The 14,669-nt window shown below is 37.1% G+C and overlaps 1 protein-coding gene across 1 annotated transcript in view; it reads right to left on the minus strand.

Moving 5' to 3' along the window:
* Positions 1-14,669, minus strand: part of RYR2 (ryanodine receptor 2) — a 578,200-nt gene that overhangs the window by 454,398 nt on the left and 109,133 nt on the right. The window contains exons 6-8 of the mRNA XM_068983081.1: positions 8,890-8,964; positions 5,972-6,050; positions 462-574 (exon numbers count right to left, since the gene is read on the minus strand). Of these exons, the coding sequence (XP_068839182.1) occupies positions 462-574; positions 5,972-6,050; positions 8,890-8,964 (267 nt within the window). The remainder of the gene's footprint in view (positions 1-461; positions 575-5,971; positions 6,051-8,889; positions 8,965-14,669) is intronic.

Below are 14,669 nucleotides of genomic sequence, written 5' to 3' on the forward strand. Positions count from 1 at the left end.
GAGAGAACTGAACTGCATCTTGTTTATTTCTCCTTTCTTAGCATGACAAGTGTTTCCCCTATAATAATTTGCTTTCATAAATATCAAAGTAGGTAATCACAGCCTCATTAATACAGCCTTCTCTTTGGGAACAAAATAACATCTGTGGAATTTCAAATTCCTGATAGGATTGTGTTTACATGCTATTGATAAAATAATCCAAGAACAGGCTCTATCAATGTCATGAACATACATATCCAGGGCATGAGGAAAGTCTGAGTAAATAATCCTGCCAAGCCTCACTTCCACACGTCACATCATTCCCTCTACTTATGGAGTTACTTATAACGGACCAAACAGAGATACAGGTTTGTTTCTAAGCAATTTTCCTAGATAACTGGCAATCTCAGCTTTAAAGGATCATTTTATTGACCTGTCACTTATCTGATTCCCAAGTACACGATCTCACTTTCCACACTTACCAGGTACCTTTCAGAGGACACGCTCACTAAGATGAGGTCATCTCCAACCCGCACTTTTTCTCCTTCTGAGCGCTGCTTAGAGGCAGGATGGATGGTCCACCAACAAGCTTCACCTGCAGGATGATTGACAAGGGAAACACAAAGAAATGCCTTAGTTTAAAACTTGATGTTCTTGGCCAGTGACTCCAAAATAACAGAGAGAAATGAAATAAATCTTCAAAATTAGTCTCCTGAAAATAAAACTGTCCTGTTTACACAAACTTTAGAAATTTGAAATAGAATGCAAATTCACCTCACAGACCATGAAAATCAAAAGAATTAGGACAAATTAGCTTTAGAATCTAAAAAAGAAAAATATGGCTGGTAGCTTGATAGGAATTGCATTGAATTTGTAAATTGCTTTGGGTAGTATACTCATTTTCACTATATTGATTCTTCCGACCCATGAACATGGTATATTTCTCCATCTATTAGTGTCCTCTTTGATTTCTTTCATCAGTGTTTTATAGTTTTCTATATATAGGTCTTTAGTTTCTTTGGGTAGATATATTCCTAAGTATTTTATTCTTTTCGTTGCAATGGTGAATGGAACTGTTTCCTTAATTTCTTTTTCTACTTTCTCATTATTAGTGTATAGGAATGCAAGGGATTTCTGTGTGTTGATTTTATATCCTGCAACTTTACTATATTCATTGATGAGCTCTAGTAATTTTCTGGTGGAGTCTTTAGGGTTTTCCATGTAGAGGATCATGTCATCTGCAAACAGTGAGAGTTTTACTTCTTCTTTTCCAATTTGGATTCCTTTTATTTCTTTTTCTGCTCTGATTGCTGTGGCCAAAACTTCCAGAACTGTGTTGAATAGTAGCGGTGAAAGTGGACACCCTTGTCTTGTTCCTGACTTTAGGGGAAATGCTTTCAATTTTTCACCATTGAGGATAATGTTTGCTGTGGGTTTGTCATATATAGCTTTTATTATGTTGAGGTATGTTCCTTCTATTCCTGCTTTCTGGAGAGTTTTTATCATAAATGGATGTTGAATTTTGTCAAAGGCCTTCTCTGCATCTATTGAGATAATCATATGGTTTTTATTTTTCAATTTGTTAATGTGGTGAATTACATTGATTGATTTGTGGATATTGAAGAATCCTTGCATCCCTGGGATAAAGCCCACTTGGTCATGGTGTATGATCTTTTTAATGTGTTGTTGGATTCTGATTGCTAGAATTTTGTTGAGGATTTTTGCATCAATTTCCAGATTTGTATGGAAATACAAAAAACCTTGAATTGCCAAAGCAATCTTGAGAAAGAAGAATGGAACTGGAGGAATCAACTTGCCTGACTTCAGGCTCTACTACAAAGCCACAGTCATCAAGACAGTATGGTACTGGCACAAAGACAGACATATAGATCAATGGAACAAAATAGAAAGCCCAGAGATAAATCCACACACATATGGACACCTTATCTTTGACAAAGGAGGCAAGAATATACAATGGAGTAAAGACAATCTCTTTAACAAGTGGTGCTGGGAAAACTGGTCAACCACTTGTAAAAGAATGAAACTAGATCACTTTCTAACACCGCACACAAAAATAAACTCAAAATGGATTAAAGATCTAAACGTAAGACCAGAAACTATAAAACTCCTAGAGGAGAACATAGGCAAAACACTCTCAGACATAAATCACAGCAGGATCCTCTATGATCCACCTCCCAGAATGCTGGAAATAAAAGCAAAAATAAACAAATGGGATCTAATTAAAATTAAAAGCTTCTGTACAACAAAGGAAAATATACGCAAGGTGAAAAGACAGCCTTCTGAATGGGAGAAAATAATAGCAAATGAAGCAACTGACAAACAACTAATCTCAAAAATATACAAGCAACTTATGCAGCTCAATTCCAGAAAAATAAACGACCCAATCAAAAAATGGGCCAAAGAACTAAATAGACATTTCTCCAAAGAAGACATACAGATGGCTAACAAACACATGAAAAGATGCTCAACATCACTCATTATCAGAGAAATGCAAATCAAAACCACAATGAGGTACCACTTCACACCAGTCAGAATGGCTGCGATCCAAAAGTCTGCAAGCAATAAATGCTGGAGAGGGTGTGGAGAAAAGGGAACCCTCCTACACTGTTGGTGGGAATGCAAACTAGTACAGCCACTATGGAGAACAGTGTGGAGATTCCTTAAAAAATTGCAAATAGAACTACCTTATGACCCAGCAATCCCACTGCTGGGCATACACACCGAGGAAACCAGAATTGAAAGAGACACATGTACCCCAATGTTCATCGCAGCACTGTTTATAATAGCCAGGACATGGAAACAACCTAGATGTCCATCAGCAGATGAATGGATAAGAAAGCTTTGGTACATGTACACAATGGAGTATTACTCAGCTGTTAAAAAGAATTCATTTGAATCAGTTCTGATGAGATGGATGAAACTGGAGCCGACTATACAGAGTGAAGTAAGCCAGAAAGAAAAACACCAATACAATATACTAACACATATATATGGAATTTAGAAAGATAGCAATGACGACCCTGTATGCAAGACAGGAAAAAAGACACAGTGGTGTATAACGGACTTTTGGACTCAGAGGGAGAGGGAGAGGGTGGGATGATTTGGGAGAATGACATTCTATCATGTATACTATCATGTAAGAATTGAATCGCCAGTCTATGTCTGACACAGGATACAGCATGCTTGGGGCTGGTGCATGGGGATGACCCAGAGAGATGTTATGGGGAGGGAGGTGGGAGGGGGGTTCATGTTTGGGAACACATGTAAGAATTAAAGATTTTAAAATTAAAAAAAAAAAAAGAATCTAAAAAAGAGTGAATATACGTTTAAATGACTCAGTGTGCTCCACACCTGAAACTAACACATCATTGCAAATCAACTGTGCATCAGTGAAAATGTAAAAGGAAGGAAGGAAGAAAGGGAGGGAGACACAGTGACATGCAAAGATTCTGCTCATAGCAAGTGATTGTGACATTTGGGGAAGTGTGGAGTCTCTTTCCCCCACCAAGAACTCCTTTGAAAGGATATTTATTTATGCTAACATAAGACCAAATTCACCAGCCACACTGATTCAACTCTGTTCCTTAGACAATCACATGTCACTAAGCAGCTCACATGGCTCCTTCCAATTACATCCAGTTTTTTACCACTTGATTTTCAAAAGGATTTGGGGTTTTGTTATGTGACAGTTATACTGTGATAATTAAAAAGCTTCTAATTTGGGTGGATAGTGATTCAAAGTGAGTTCAAATACTGTCACTTAAGTTTTACTAACTACCCTGTGCCTTATTTTAAAATATAGCAGTTTCTATTAATTTAGAAGTAAAATAAAAGAGAATCCTACAGAATTGTCTGGGATACATTCTAAAAAGATACACTATAAAGCTATCTGAGTAAACACAAATTAAATAATTTCTTCTAGAACAAGTCAAGCATAAGCCTCATGAACCATATAACTGTTCTCCATTCTTCAGTCCCATCATCAAGGATTTAAGTGTAAGCAGGCAATTCTTCAATCTGTTCATGGTTCCTTTCAAACCTAAATATACGTTCTATTGCAAAAAGTGAATAGTTTTAGTGATGCATTTGTGCTTGTGTGCTAAGTTGCTTCAGTTGTGTCCGACTCTTTGAGACCCTATCAACTGTAAACCATCAGGCTCCTCTGTCCATAAGATTCTCCAAGCAAGAATACTGGTGTGGGTAAGCCAAGCTCTCCTCTTGGGGATCTTCCTGAGCTAGGGATCAAATCCATGTCTCTTATGTCTCCTGCATTGGGAGGTGGGATTTTTTACCACTAGTGTTACCTGGGAAGCCCCATCTAATAATTATCACTCTCTTTCTCTGTGCCTCCAACTTTATTATTTCTCCATAACACTTATGTTTAGCTTTTTTTTTTTTTTTTTTTTACTAATTACCAAATGCCAGAATGTAAATTCTACAATAGCAGGGAATTTGTATGTTTGATTTACTAGGGTTTTGTCAGCTCCTACTAGCATTTTGGAGGCATTTGCTCAATATTTTCTTATCTAAACCAGTCTTACTTGACTGTCACCTTGCAGAATTCCTTATCTTCATTCACTCAATTCACATTTTTAGAGTTGTAGGAAGTTTTTCATTCATTCACTCAAACACTGATAAAGCACATGCTATTTGTCAACCACTGCTTTAGTAGCTGGAGATATATTAACAAATATGGGAAACAATGTATCTGCCTTATGAGTTTCATTCTGATTGAGGCAGGCACACAACAAACAATAAATACAGTAAATAGTTTGGTAATTCACAATTAATACAGAGTTACAGGGAAAATAAAGTAGCATAAGGGAATTAGGGCACAGAGACAAAGATGGCCTTGTTTGGTGAGTTTCACTATTATATAATAGTATCAGTGAATGAAGACAAGTTATAGATCATGCACATGGTTTTACTTGTTTTGAGAGAGAGAACTGAAGACCTTTTTTTACATAACTATGGGCTGAAGTAAATTATGGTGAAAAAACTAGCCAAAATACAGAGGAATGGCTGAGAATATATAGAATTAAATAAAAATGAGAGGAATATATTTATCTTTTTGGTGCCTGGGATTCTCAGAATTCCCTGTATAAGGTAATGTGTTTGTCTATTAAAAACTTAATTAGGTTGGTAAATAGAACTTTATTTTATCCATTTGTTATTCGTCACATTTTTAGAGTATGCGAAAGTATTTCAAAAAGGAGGGCAGGTACGAGTTTCATGTCACCAATAAAAGCAACAACCTGATACAAGTTGATCTATTTCCTTCCATTTCTTTTTCTACTTGGTCCTTAATCTTTAATTCCAAAGGCAGACATGCTCATTGTAAAAAATAAAAGAATAAAATCTCATACAGAGGTGGATATAGTGTAAAGTCTTCAAAGCCTTGAGAAGAAAAACACAATAAAATCTATACTCTCCTATTTTGAGTCTTCAAAAGGACAAAGATATTAATATATGTAAATAAATAAATATATATATATATATATAGTATGATGACCCATGGACAAGGAAATGAAGAAGATTTTCATTTTCTGTCATTTTGGTTGAATGTTGACACTGATTATGTTGTATTTGCACACTTAAAAATGTTTTTAAGATGAAATATAAAAGAAAGAAATATGCAGTAATACTTTGCAAACTAATCAGTGCACGTTAATATGGTTATCAGACAGCAGAGCATGTTGCAAGTACTGTTTTCCTACCCAACTCCATCAAAAGAATAAATTTTAAAGTCTAGTTTGCAAATCAAGCTAATTGTCGGGATGACCTACCAACAGAAACAATGCACATTTCCTCCTTCTAATAAAACCTTTCCATAGTTAGTCACTGGTTTCATCCTGAAACCATTCCTAAGAACATTCAGCCAATGTATCTTCCATCAGGTCTCACGGTGGCTCCCAATCCAGTTCCTGGCATGCTCTTCTGAACAAGCTTCATCGCAGACCAAGGTGCTCACCTGTTGTATCCTCTTGCAAGCCAACATCAAAAGCCAGCTTATCAGTTGAAGACCGAGAGGTGGACAGGCAGCACAGATACTAAAAGACACAGAATCAGTAGTCGTCACTAAACATATCCCGTTGCTTCCAAGTCTAATTCTGAGCACTTAGCATTCACTGGGAGCAAAGTTCTAGAGGAAATGTGGGGTTTTTTTCCCACTCAGAAAAATATTGCAGAAATATGTCCTGTAGACAAAACAAGATGAGTAACTGGGGATATGTCTCTACATCTCTCACTTTATGTGATATTCATGATCATAAGCAAAAGAACAACCTGATCTGTCAGAAATCTTTATTTCAAGCAGAAATTTGAACACTATTCACTTTTATCTTCTAGTTTTATTTTCAAATTTTTAAACTCTTTAAAATTCATCTAGAATTGATTGTGGTGTGTAGCATATTGCTTCACTGAAATGAGGCTCTGTCACGTGTATACCTATGTGTGTTTACCCAGGAAGAATGCAACTCTGCCCAACACCATCATCTCTGACTCCTCTCCCTGCTTCAAGTTTTCCTAACTGGATATTCTTGGACATAAAGTTTAGGATCATTTTTCAGGCCAACTCCCCTACTCCCATGCTAACCTCAAAATCTATATTAAGTGCTACAAGACTGAGAACACAGAGATGAATCTAGTATGAGCTCAAGATACACTGTCACCTACCCCAACCAAGTGCAGTGCCTGAAAGAACAGGAACCCTGCCAACAGGACTCAGGAACAGCTCTAGGGATTAGGTCAGCCCAGACTTCCCAGAATCACTGGACAAGTAATGCTAGACCTAGACAATCCCTACAATGGAAAAGCGTCCACCCAGCTCAGCGGGTGTCTGAGTGTAAGGAGGCAGGTGATAAATGGATTGGGGATACAAGTCAAGTGGAATTTGGTGCCATGAGGGTGTAAATTCAATGAATCAGGAAAATCTGTTAACTGACTGTAAACCACTGACTCCCAAAGATATAGAAAAGATGCTTCAAAGGTCCTCAAACATATTCCTAGCTAGTTAGGAGTAGTAGTCTAATCTCAAGACATTGTGGTCTCTGAGGTTTACAGACTTTAGATCTGGCCTTTTAAATATCAATGTTAATCTGAGAAAAAGTACCAATGTTGTAATACTGACTTCCCAGAAAAAAATGTAGAGTGAATCCTATTAAAGTGTTCTGTGATATTTTAAAATAATATTACAGTACCAGGCACTGGAGTTGTTAATGTACATTCTCTCTTCCTTTAATGTTCACTGCAACTGCTAGGTAGAGACTATAATTATTCAACTAACTGTTAATTAAATTTTATATGGCAAAGACTAGTCTTTCTTACTACATCTAGCACCCAGAACAGCATCTAGCACACAAGCGGTGCTGATAATATTTAATGACTAAATGAGCAAAATACTCAGATGCATTTACAGGCTTAGAGAGGTTCAGCAAGGTACCCAAAGCAGCAGAGCATATAGGAAAGAAAGCCTGAACCCAGATCTACCAAACAAGTTGGGTAGTTATTTAAAAACAGGCTCTCATATTTATTATTTTATGTGTTCTGATGGCTCCTGAAAGTGAAATTCTTTCCATGAAGTTTTAATGTATCAATGCTATATGCAAAAAGGCTATTTTTATACATCTGTCTTGTATCCAGTCACTTGAAGTGTTTTCCTTTATTTTACTTCATATCTTAGTAAGTCAGTCAAGGTTTCCAGAACAACGTTAGACAGCATATTCTTGGGGTTTGTTTTTGTTTTGTCAAGAATGGACTTAGTGTTTGACAATTAACTATGAGGTTGGCCATTGATTTAACATAAATATTTTCCTCATCATTGAGGAACTAACCATAAATGATCGATTTTTATTAGGAATTGATACTTTTATTAAAAACCTGCTTCAGTACCTGTTAAGATGATCACATTTTTTCCATCTGACGTACTAATGTGATGTAGGCCATTAATAGCAATGATATTATTAAGTTGTCATTAAAATCATATCTATACTTTTCCTATACGTCTCTTCCTATACTTCTCAATTCCATTAACCAGATTTTTCACATCAGTATTCATGATGATGAAGACTGATGATTTTTTTCTGTTTTGAGGGGTATAGCTATAGAGACTATGCTTAAGCTTTTGCTCAGAAACAGTCTACATATTTAGGGAATTATCTCCTTCTTAAAAGTAGTGATTATTTTATATTTCCAAGTACTAGACTATCATGTGGTCACTAAAATAAATCTGATAAAAATTTAAATAACATAGATAGTACTTGTACTGTGACAATACGTTAAAAAAAAAACCTGTATAAAATTTGGTCATGTAACAAGATATCAATTATACAAAAAAATTAAGAAAATATTGAAAAATTTTTTAAAGTTCCCAAGAATTTTCTGTCATTGGTGTGATCATGAAGATTTCGTTCTTCTGTTATTTCCAAATCTTACAGAATGAATATGTATTGTTTGTATAATAATAAAGCTTTGAAGAGAATGTTTATATAATTTATAATACTTTATACCTATAAGAATATATATACACACATATATAAATGATAATGAGTAAACTGTGTCTGAGAGGAACCCAGTAAATAAATGGATAATGGGGTGTAAGAAGGAGCTGATATGGGGGAAAAAAAGAAACTCTCCTCCTAAACCTAGTCTTTCAAAATAAGATACAAAGACAGAAGTCATACAGTGATAGAACTGAAGAACCTTAAAGGTCCTCTAAGCTAACCATATTATAAATGAGAAAATAAAGTGTTCAAAGGTATTTAAAAAACACATACAATTCAAGCTTATTAAAGCCATCAATGGAATGGGATTACCAAATATTTCTTTGCCCTGTATGCACAAATAGATCAGCGTGACCATAGAGGAGATGAAGTCCACACATGCACTCACCATGCCGCTGTAGGAATGCCGCAGCAGTATTGCATGACCGTAGAGGAGCGTTCGGTGGCCACCACCTTGAGCAGTCTGCATAGAGCAAAGAAAGAGTCCACAAAGAAAAAAAAAAAAAAAGTAAATTTAACTAAGTGTATAAAATGCTCTCTTATTCTCATGAAAAGTTTAATGGGAACAAAATAAAAGCTAGTGCAAATGTAGTAGAGAATCCTCTTCCCAATGCAGGAGAGATTTAAGGGAAATGGGTTTGATTTCTGGGTCAGGAAGATTTCCCAGAGGAGGAAATGGCAATCCACTCCTGTATTCTTGCCTGGAAAATTCCACGGAAAGAGGAGTCTGGTGGGCTACAGTCCATGGGGCTGCAAAAAGACAGATATAACTGAGCATGCATGCACGCAGATGAGCAAAGTGCTATGGAAAGTATCCTTAAATTGGGACAAAGCTACCAAGGGAGTAGCTGAGTGGTGGGGAGCTAACAGTTTAATTAGTTCTTAAAGAATGAACTTTTTTCTTCATTGGAGAAATGTCTGTTTAGGTCTTTTCCCCACTTTTTGATCGGGTTGTTTACTTTCCTGCTATTGAGTTGTATGAACTGTTTGTATATTTTGGAAATTAATTATTTGTCAGTTGTTTCATTTGTCATTATTTTCTCCCATTCTGAGGACTGTCTTTTCATCTTGCTTATAGTTTCCTTTGCTATACAAAAGCTTTTAAGTTTAATCAAGTCCCACCTGTTTACTTTTGTTTTTATTTCCATTACTATAGGAGGTAGGTCATAGAGGATCTCCCTTTGATTTACGTCATCAAGTGGTCTGCCTATGTTTTCCTCTAAGAGTTTTATAGTGTCTGGTCTTACATTTAGGTCTTTAACCATTTTGAGTTCATCTTTTTGTATGGTATTAGGAAGTGTTCTCATTTCATTCTTTTACATGTAGCTGTCCAGTTTTCCCAGCACCATTTATTGAAGTGGCTGTCTTTGCCCCATTGTATATTCTTGCCTTCTTTTTAAAAAATAAGGTACCCATAGATGCATGGGTTTATTCCTGGGCTTTCTATCTTGTTCCATTGGTCTATATTTCTGTTTTTATGCCAGTACCATACAGTCTTGATGACTATAGCTTTGTAGTATAATCTGAAATCAGGAAGGTTGAGTCCTCCAGCTCCATTTTTCTTTCTCAAGACTGCTTTGGCTATTCAGGGTCTTTTGCGTTTCTATATGAATTATGAAATTTTTTGTTCTAGTTCTGTGAAAAATGCCATTGGTAATTTGATATGGATTGCATTGAATCTATAGATTGTGTTTGGTAGTATAGTCATTTTCAGAACACCGATTCTTTCTACCCAGGAACATGGAATATCTCTCCATCTGTTTATGTTGTCTTTGATTTCTTTCATCAGTGTCTTATAATTTTCTCTGTATGGTTCTTTTGTCTCCTTAGGTAAGTTTATTCCTAGATATTTAATTCTTTGTGTTACAATGGTGAATGGGATTGATTTCTTAATTTCTCTTTCTGATTTTTCCATTGTTAGTATATAGAAAAGGAAGTGATTTCTGTATATTGATTTTGTATCCTGCTACTTTGCTAGATTCACTGATTAGCTCTAGTAATTTTCTAATACTATCTTTAAGGTTTTCTATGTACAGTATTATGTCATCTAAAAACAGTGAGAGCTTTACTTCTTCTTTTCTGACCTGGATTCCTTTTCTTTTTCTTCTAGATTTGCTGCATTTAATTTCTTAAAATAACTTTATTTATAGATTATATTTAAAACACTTCCAAACCATTTAAAAACTGATATTAAAAGGCATTAAAATTATCAGAAAAAGTGTTTCATCATAAAATGAAAACAACTTCATGCCCTGAGTGAGAAAGGGAAAAATCGACTTTGCAAAATTATATTCCTACTAAGAATGAGGACCTGTTTAGAGAGTACCTTGATTTACTATAATACATTTGATTTATTGTGGCCAAGAAAAAGTTATTTACCTTGTCTGATCTGTACTACTTGATAGGACCTTACCTTTTCCTATCATACATATGTTCCAGAGTTACAGATCCAGTTGAAGTTTAATGACCCTACACATTCAAGGTACTTTGACTTGTCTTTTTGACCAAAACAAGGTATTTCTAAATGAAGAACAAGGCTGCAGATTTAATTAGAATAGTATTGAGTGCCCTTTTTTCTATAAAGCTTTGCTATGCACTTCATATATTCATATGCATGTATCAACTGTACTGTGCTTAGTAACTCAGTCAGTCATGTCCAAGTCTTTGTGACCCCAAGGAACTGTAGCCTGCCAGGATCCTCTGTTCATGGGGATTCTCCAGTTAAGAATATTGGAGTGGATTGCCATGCCCTCCTCCAGGAGATCTTCCAACCCAGGGATCAAACCCAGGTCTCCCTCATTGAAGGCAGATTCTTTACCGTCTGAGCCACCAGGGAAGTCCATGAATACTGGAGTGGGTAGCCTGTCCCTTCTCTAATGGATCTTCCTGACCCAGCAATCAAACCGGGGTCTCCTGAATTGCAGGTGGATTCTTTTCCAACTGAAAGTATAGGTTAGCCACTACATATTTTTTTAAATATGTTTGTATCATATAGTTGCTTATTAACACATCTAATACAATTGCTGTTTTAAAATAATTTAACTTATTAAGTATATAACATCTGTATATTTTGAGGTTTCTCATTTTAATAATATTTTCTGGACAAAAATGCTGTGCTAATCAGTTTAGGTCATTTCTCGCAATTTCAGGCTGTTATTCAAGAGGTCTTTTTTTAAAAAAATAAATCAGACTCTACAGGAGAACTTTTCTATGTCCCTTGACTGTTATAAAACACTATTTCAGAAGAAACACAAGGAGATCTTAAAAAGAGCTTACTGCTTAGGTAATACTAAGCTATACAGTTCAGTTCAGTTCAGTCGCTCAGTCCTGTCTGACTCTTTGCGACCCCATGAATCACAGCACACCAGGCCTCCCTGTCCATCACCATCTCCCGGAGTTCACTCAGACTCACGTCCATCGAGTCCATGACACCATCCACCCATCTCATCCTTGGTCGTCCCCTTCTCCTCCTGCCCCCAACCCCTCCTAGCATCAGAGTCTTTTCCAATGAGTCAACTCTTCGCATGAGGTGGCCAAAGTACTGGAGCTTCAGCTTCAGCATCATTCCTTCCAAATAAATCCTAGGGCTGGTCTCCTTCAGAATGGACTGGTTGGATCTCCTTGTAGTCCAAGGGACTCTCAAGAGTCTTCTCCAACACAGTTCAAAAGCATCAATTCTTCGGCACTCAGCTTTCTTCACAGTCCAACTCTCACATCCATACATGACTACTGGAAAAACCAAAGCCTTGACTACATGGACCTTAGTTGGCAAAGTAATGTCTCTGCTTTCTAATATGCTATCTAGGTTGGTCATAACTTTTCTTCCAAGGAGTAAGCATCTTTTAATTTCATGGCTGCAGTCACCATCTGCAGTGATTTTGGAGCCCAAAAAAATAAAGTCTGACACTGCTTCCACTGTTTCCCCATCTAGTTCCCATGAAGTGATGGGACCAGATGCCATGGTCTTCGTTTTCTGAATGTTGAGCTTTAAGCCAACTTTTTCACTCTCCACTTTCACTTTCATCAACCAAGGTTTAAAACAATAGACAACAACAAAAAGAAATCTGCCTTAGAGCACTTTCATAGCGCTCAGAAACTAAAGCAGAGAAGCTTTTAAGTTTCGGCTTTAAACACAAATAATAATAGTGGGCAACGAGTGGTTTCAGGGAGAAAAACAAGTATCTCTATGTGCAAGCCTATACATAACCTGAAACTAAGTTTCATACGAACGTGAACAGTACTAACTGGACAGGAGCAGCACAGAATTGCTGATCTTGGCATCTGGTCCACCTGCAGCTTGAAACTTGCAAACATGCCTGCCATCTTCAATAATGAATCATATAACAGATTCACAGGATGATTATAATAATTAATGAGAAATCTGGCTTCAGTGCAAAATCAATATGCCTGACAAAGCCAGTTGACCACTGTCAAGACAGCCACTTAGCAGCAGATGGTCAGCTTGTGATGGTGACTTAATGAAAAGTCTCCAGAGGGAAGAGACCAGGACCAGGACAATTCAGTTCAGTTCATTTCAGTGGCTCAGTCGTGTCTGACTCTTTGCAACACATGGACTGCAGCACGCCAGGCTACCCTGTCTGTCACCAACTCCCAGAGTTTACTCAAACTCATTTCCATTGAGTCAGTGATGCCATCCAACAACCATCTCATCCTCTATCATTCCCTTCTCCTCTGACCTTCAATACTTCCCAGCATCAGGGTCTTTTCAAATGAGTCACTTCTTCGCATCGGGTGACCAAAGTATTGGAGTTTCAGCTTCAAAATCAGTCCTTCCAATGAATATTGAGGACAGATTTTCTTTAGGATGAACTGGTTGGGTCCCTTTGCTGTCCAAGGGACTCTCAAGAGGCTTCTCCAACACCACAGTTCAAAAACATCAACTCTTCAGCACTCAGCCCTCTTCATAGTCCAACTCTCACACCAATACATGACTACTAGAAAAACCATAGTTTTGACTAGATGAACCCTTGTTGGCAAGGAAATGTCTCTGCTTTTTAATATGCTATCTAGGTTGATCATAACTTTCCTTCCAAGGAGCAAGCATCTTTGAATTTTATGGCTGCAGTCAGCATCTGCAGTGATTTTGGAGCCCCTCAAAAAAGAAAGTCTGTCACTGTTTCCATCATTTCCCCATCTATTTGCCATGAAGTGATGAGACCAGATGCCATGATCTTAGTTTTCTGAATGTTGAGTTTTAAGCCAACTTTTTCATTCTCCTCTTTCACATTCATCAAGAGGCTCTTTAGTTCTTCTTTGCCTTTTGCCAGAGGGTGGTGTCGTCTGCATATCTGAGGTTATTGATATTTCTCCCGGCAATCTTGATTCCAGTTTGAGCTTCATCCAGTCCAGCACTTCCCATGATGTAGTCCGCATATAAGTTAAATAAGCAGGGGTGACAATATACAGCCTTGACGTACTACTTCCCGATGTGGAACCAGTCTGTTGTTCCATGTCCAGTTCTAACTGTTGCTTCTTGACATGCATACAGATTTCTCAGGAGGCAGATCAGATGGTCCGGTATTCCCATCTCTTGAAGAACTTTCCACAGTTTTTTTGTGATCAACACAGTCAAAGGCTTTGGGGAAGTCAATAAAGCAGAAGTAGATGTATTTCTGGAACTCTCTTGCTTTTATGATGATCCAACAGATGTTGGCAATTTAATCTCTGGTTCCTCTTTGCAGCCAAAGATGAAGAAGCTCTATACAGTCAGCAAAAACAAGACCAGGAACTGACTGTCGCTCAGATCATAAAGTCCTTATTGCCAAATTCAGACTTAAATTGAAGAAATCAAGGAAAACCACTAGACCATTCAGGTATGACCTAAATCAAATCCCTTATGAATATACACTGGAAGTGACAAATAAATTCAAGGGATTAGATCTGATGGACAGAGTGCCTGAAGAACTATGGACAGAGGTTGGTAACATTATACAGGAGACAGTGATCAAGACCATCCCCAAGAAATGAAAAAGCCACAATGGTTGTCTGAGGAGGACTTACAATCAACTATGCTATGCAATGAAGAGAAGCAAAAGGCAAAGGAGCAAAGAAAAGATATACCCATTTGAATGCAGAGTTCCAAAGAACAGCAAGGAGACAGATAAGAAAGCCTTCCTCAGTAATCAATGGCAAAGAGATAGAGGAAAA

Source organism: Capricornis sumatraensis, chromosome 10, assembly GCF_032405125.1.
Source record: "Capricornis sumatraensis isolate serow.1 chromosome 10, serow.2, whole genome shotgun sequence".
NCBI lineage: Eukaryota > Metazoa > Chordata > Mammalia > Artiodactyla > Bovidae > Capricornis > Capricornis sumatraensis.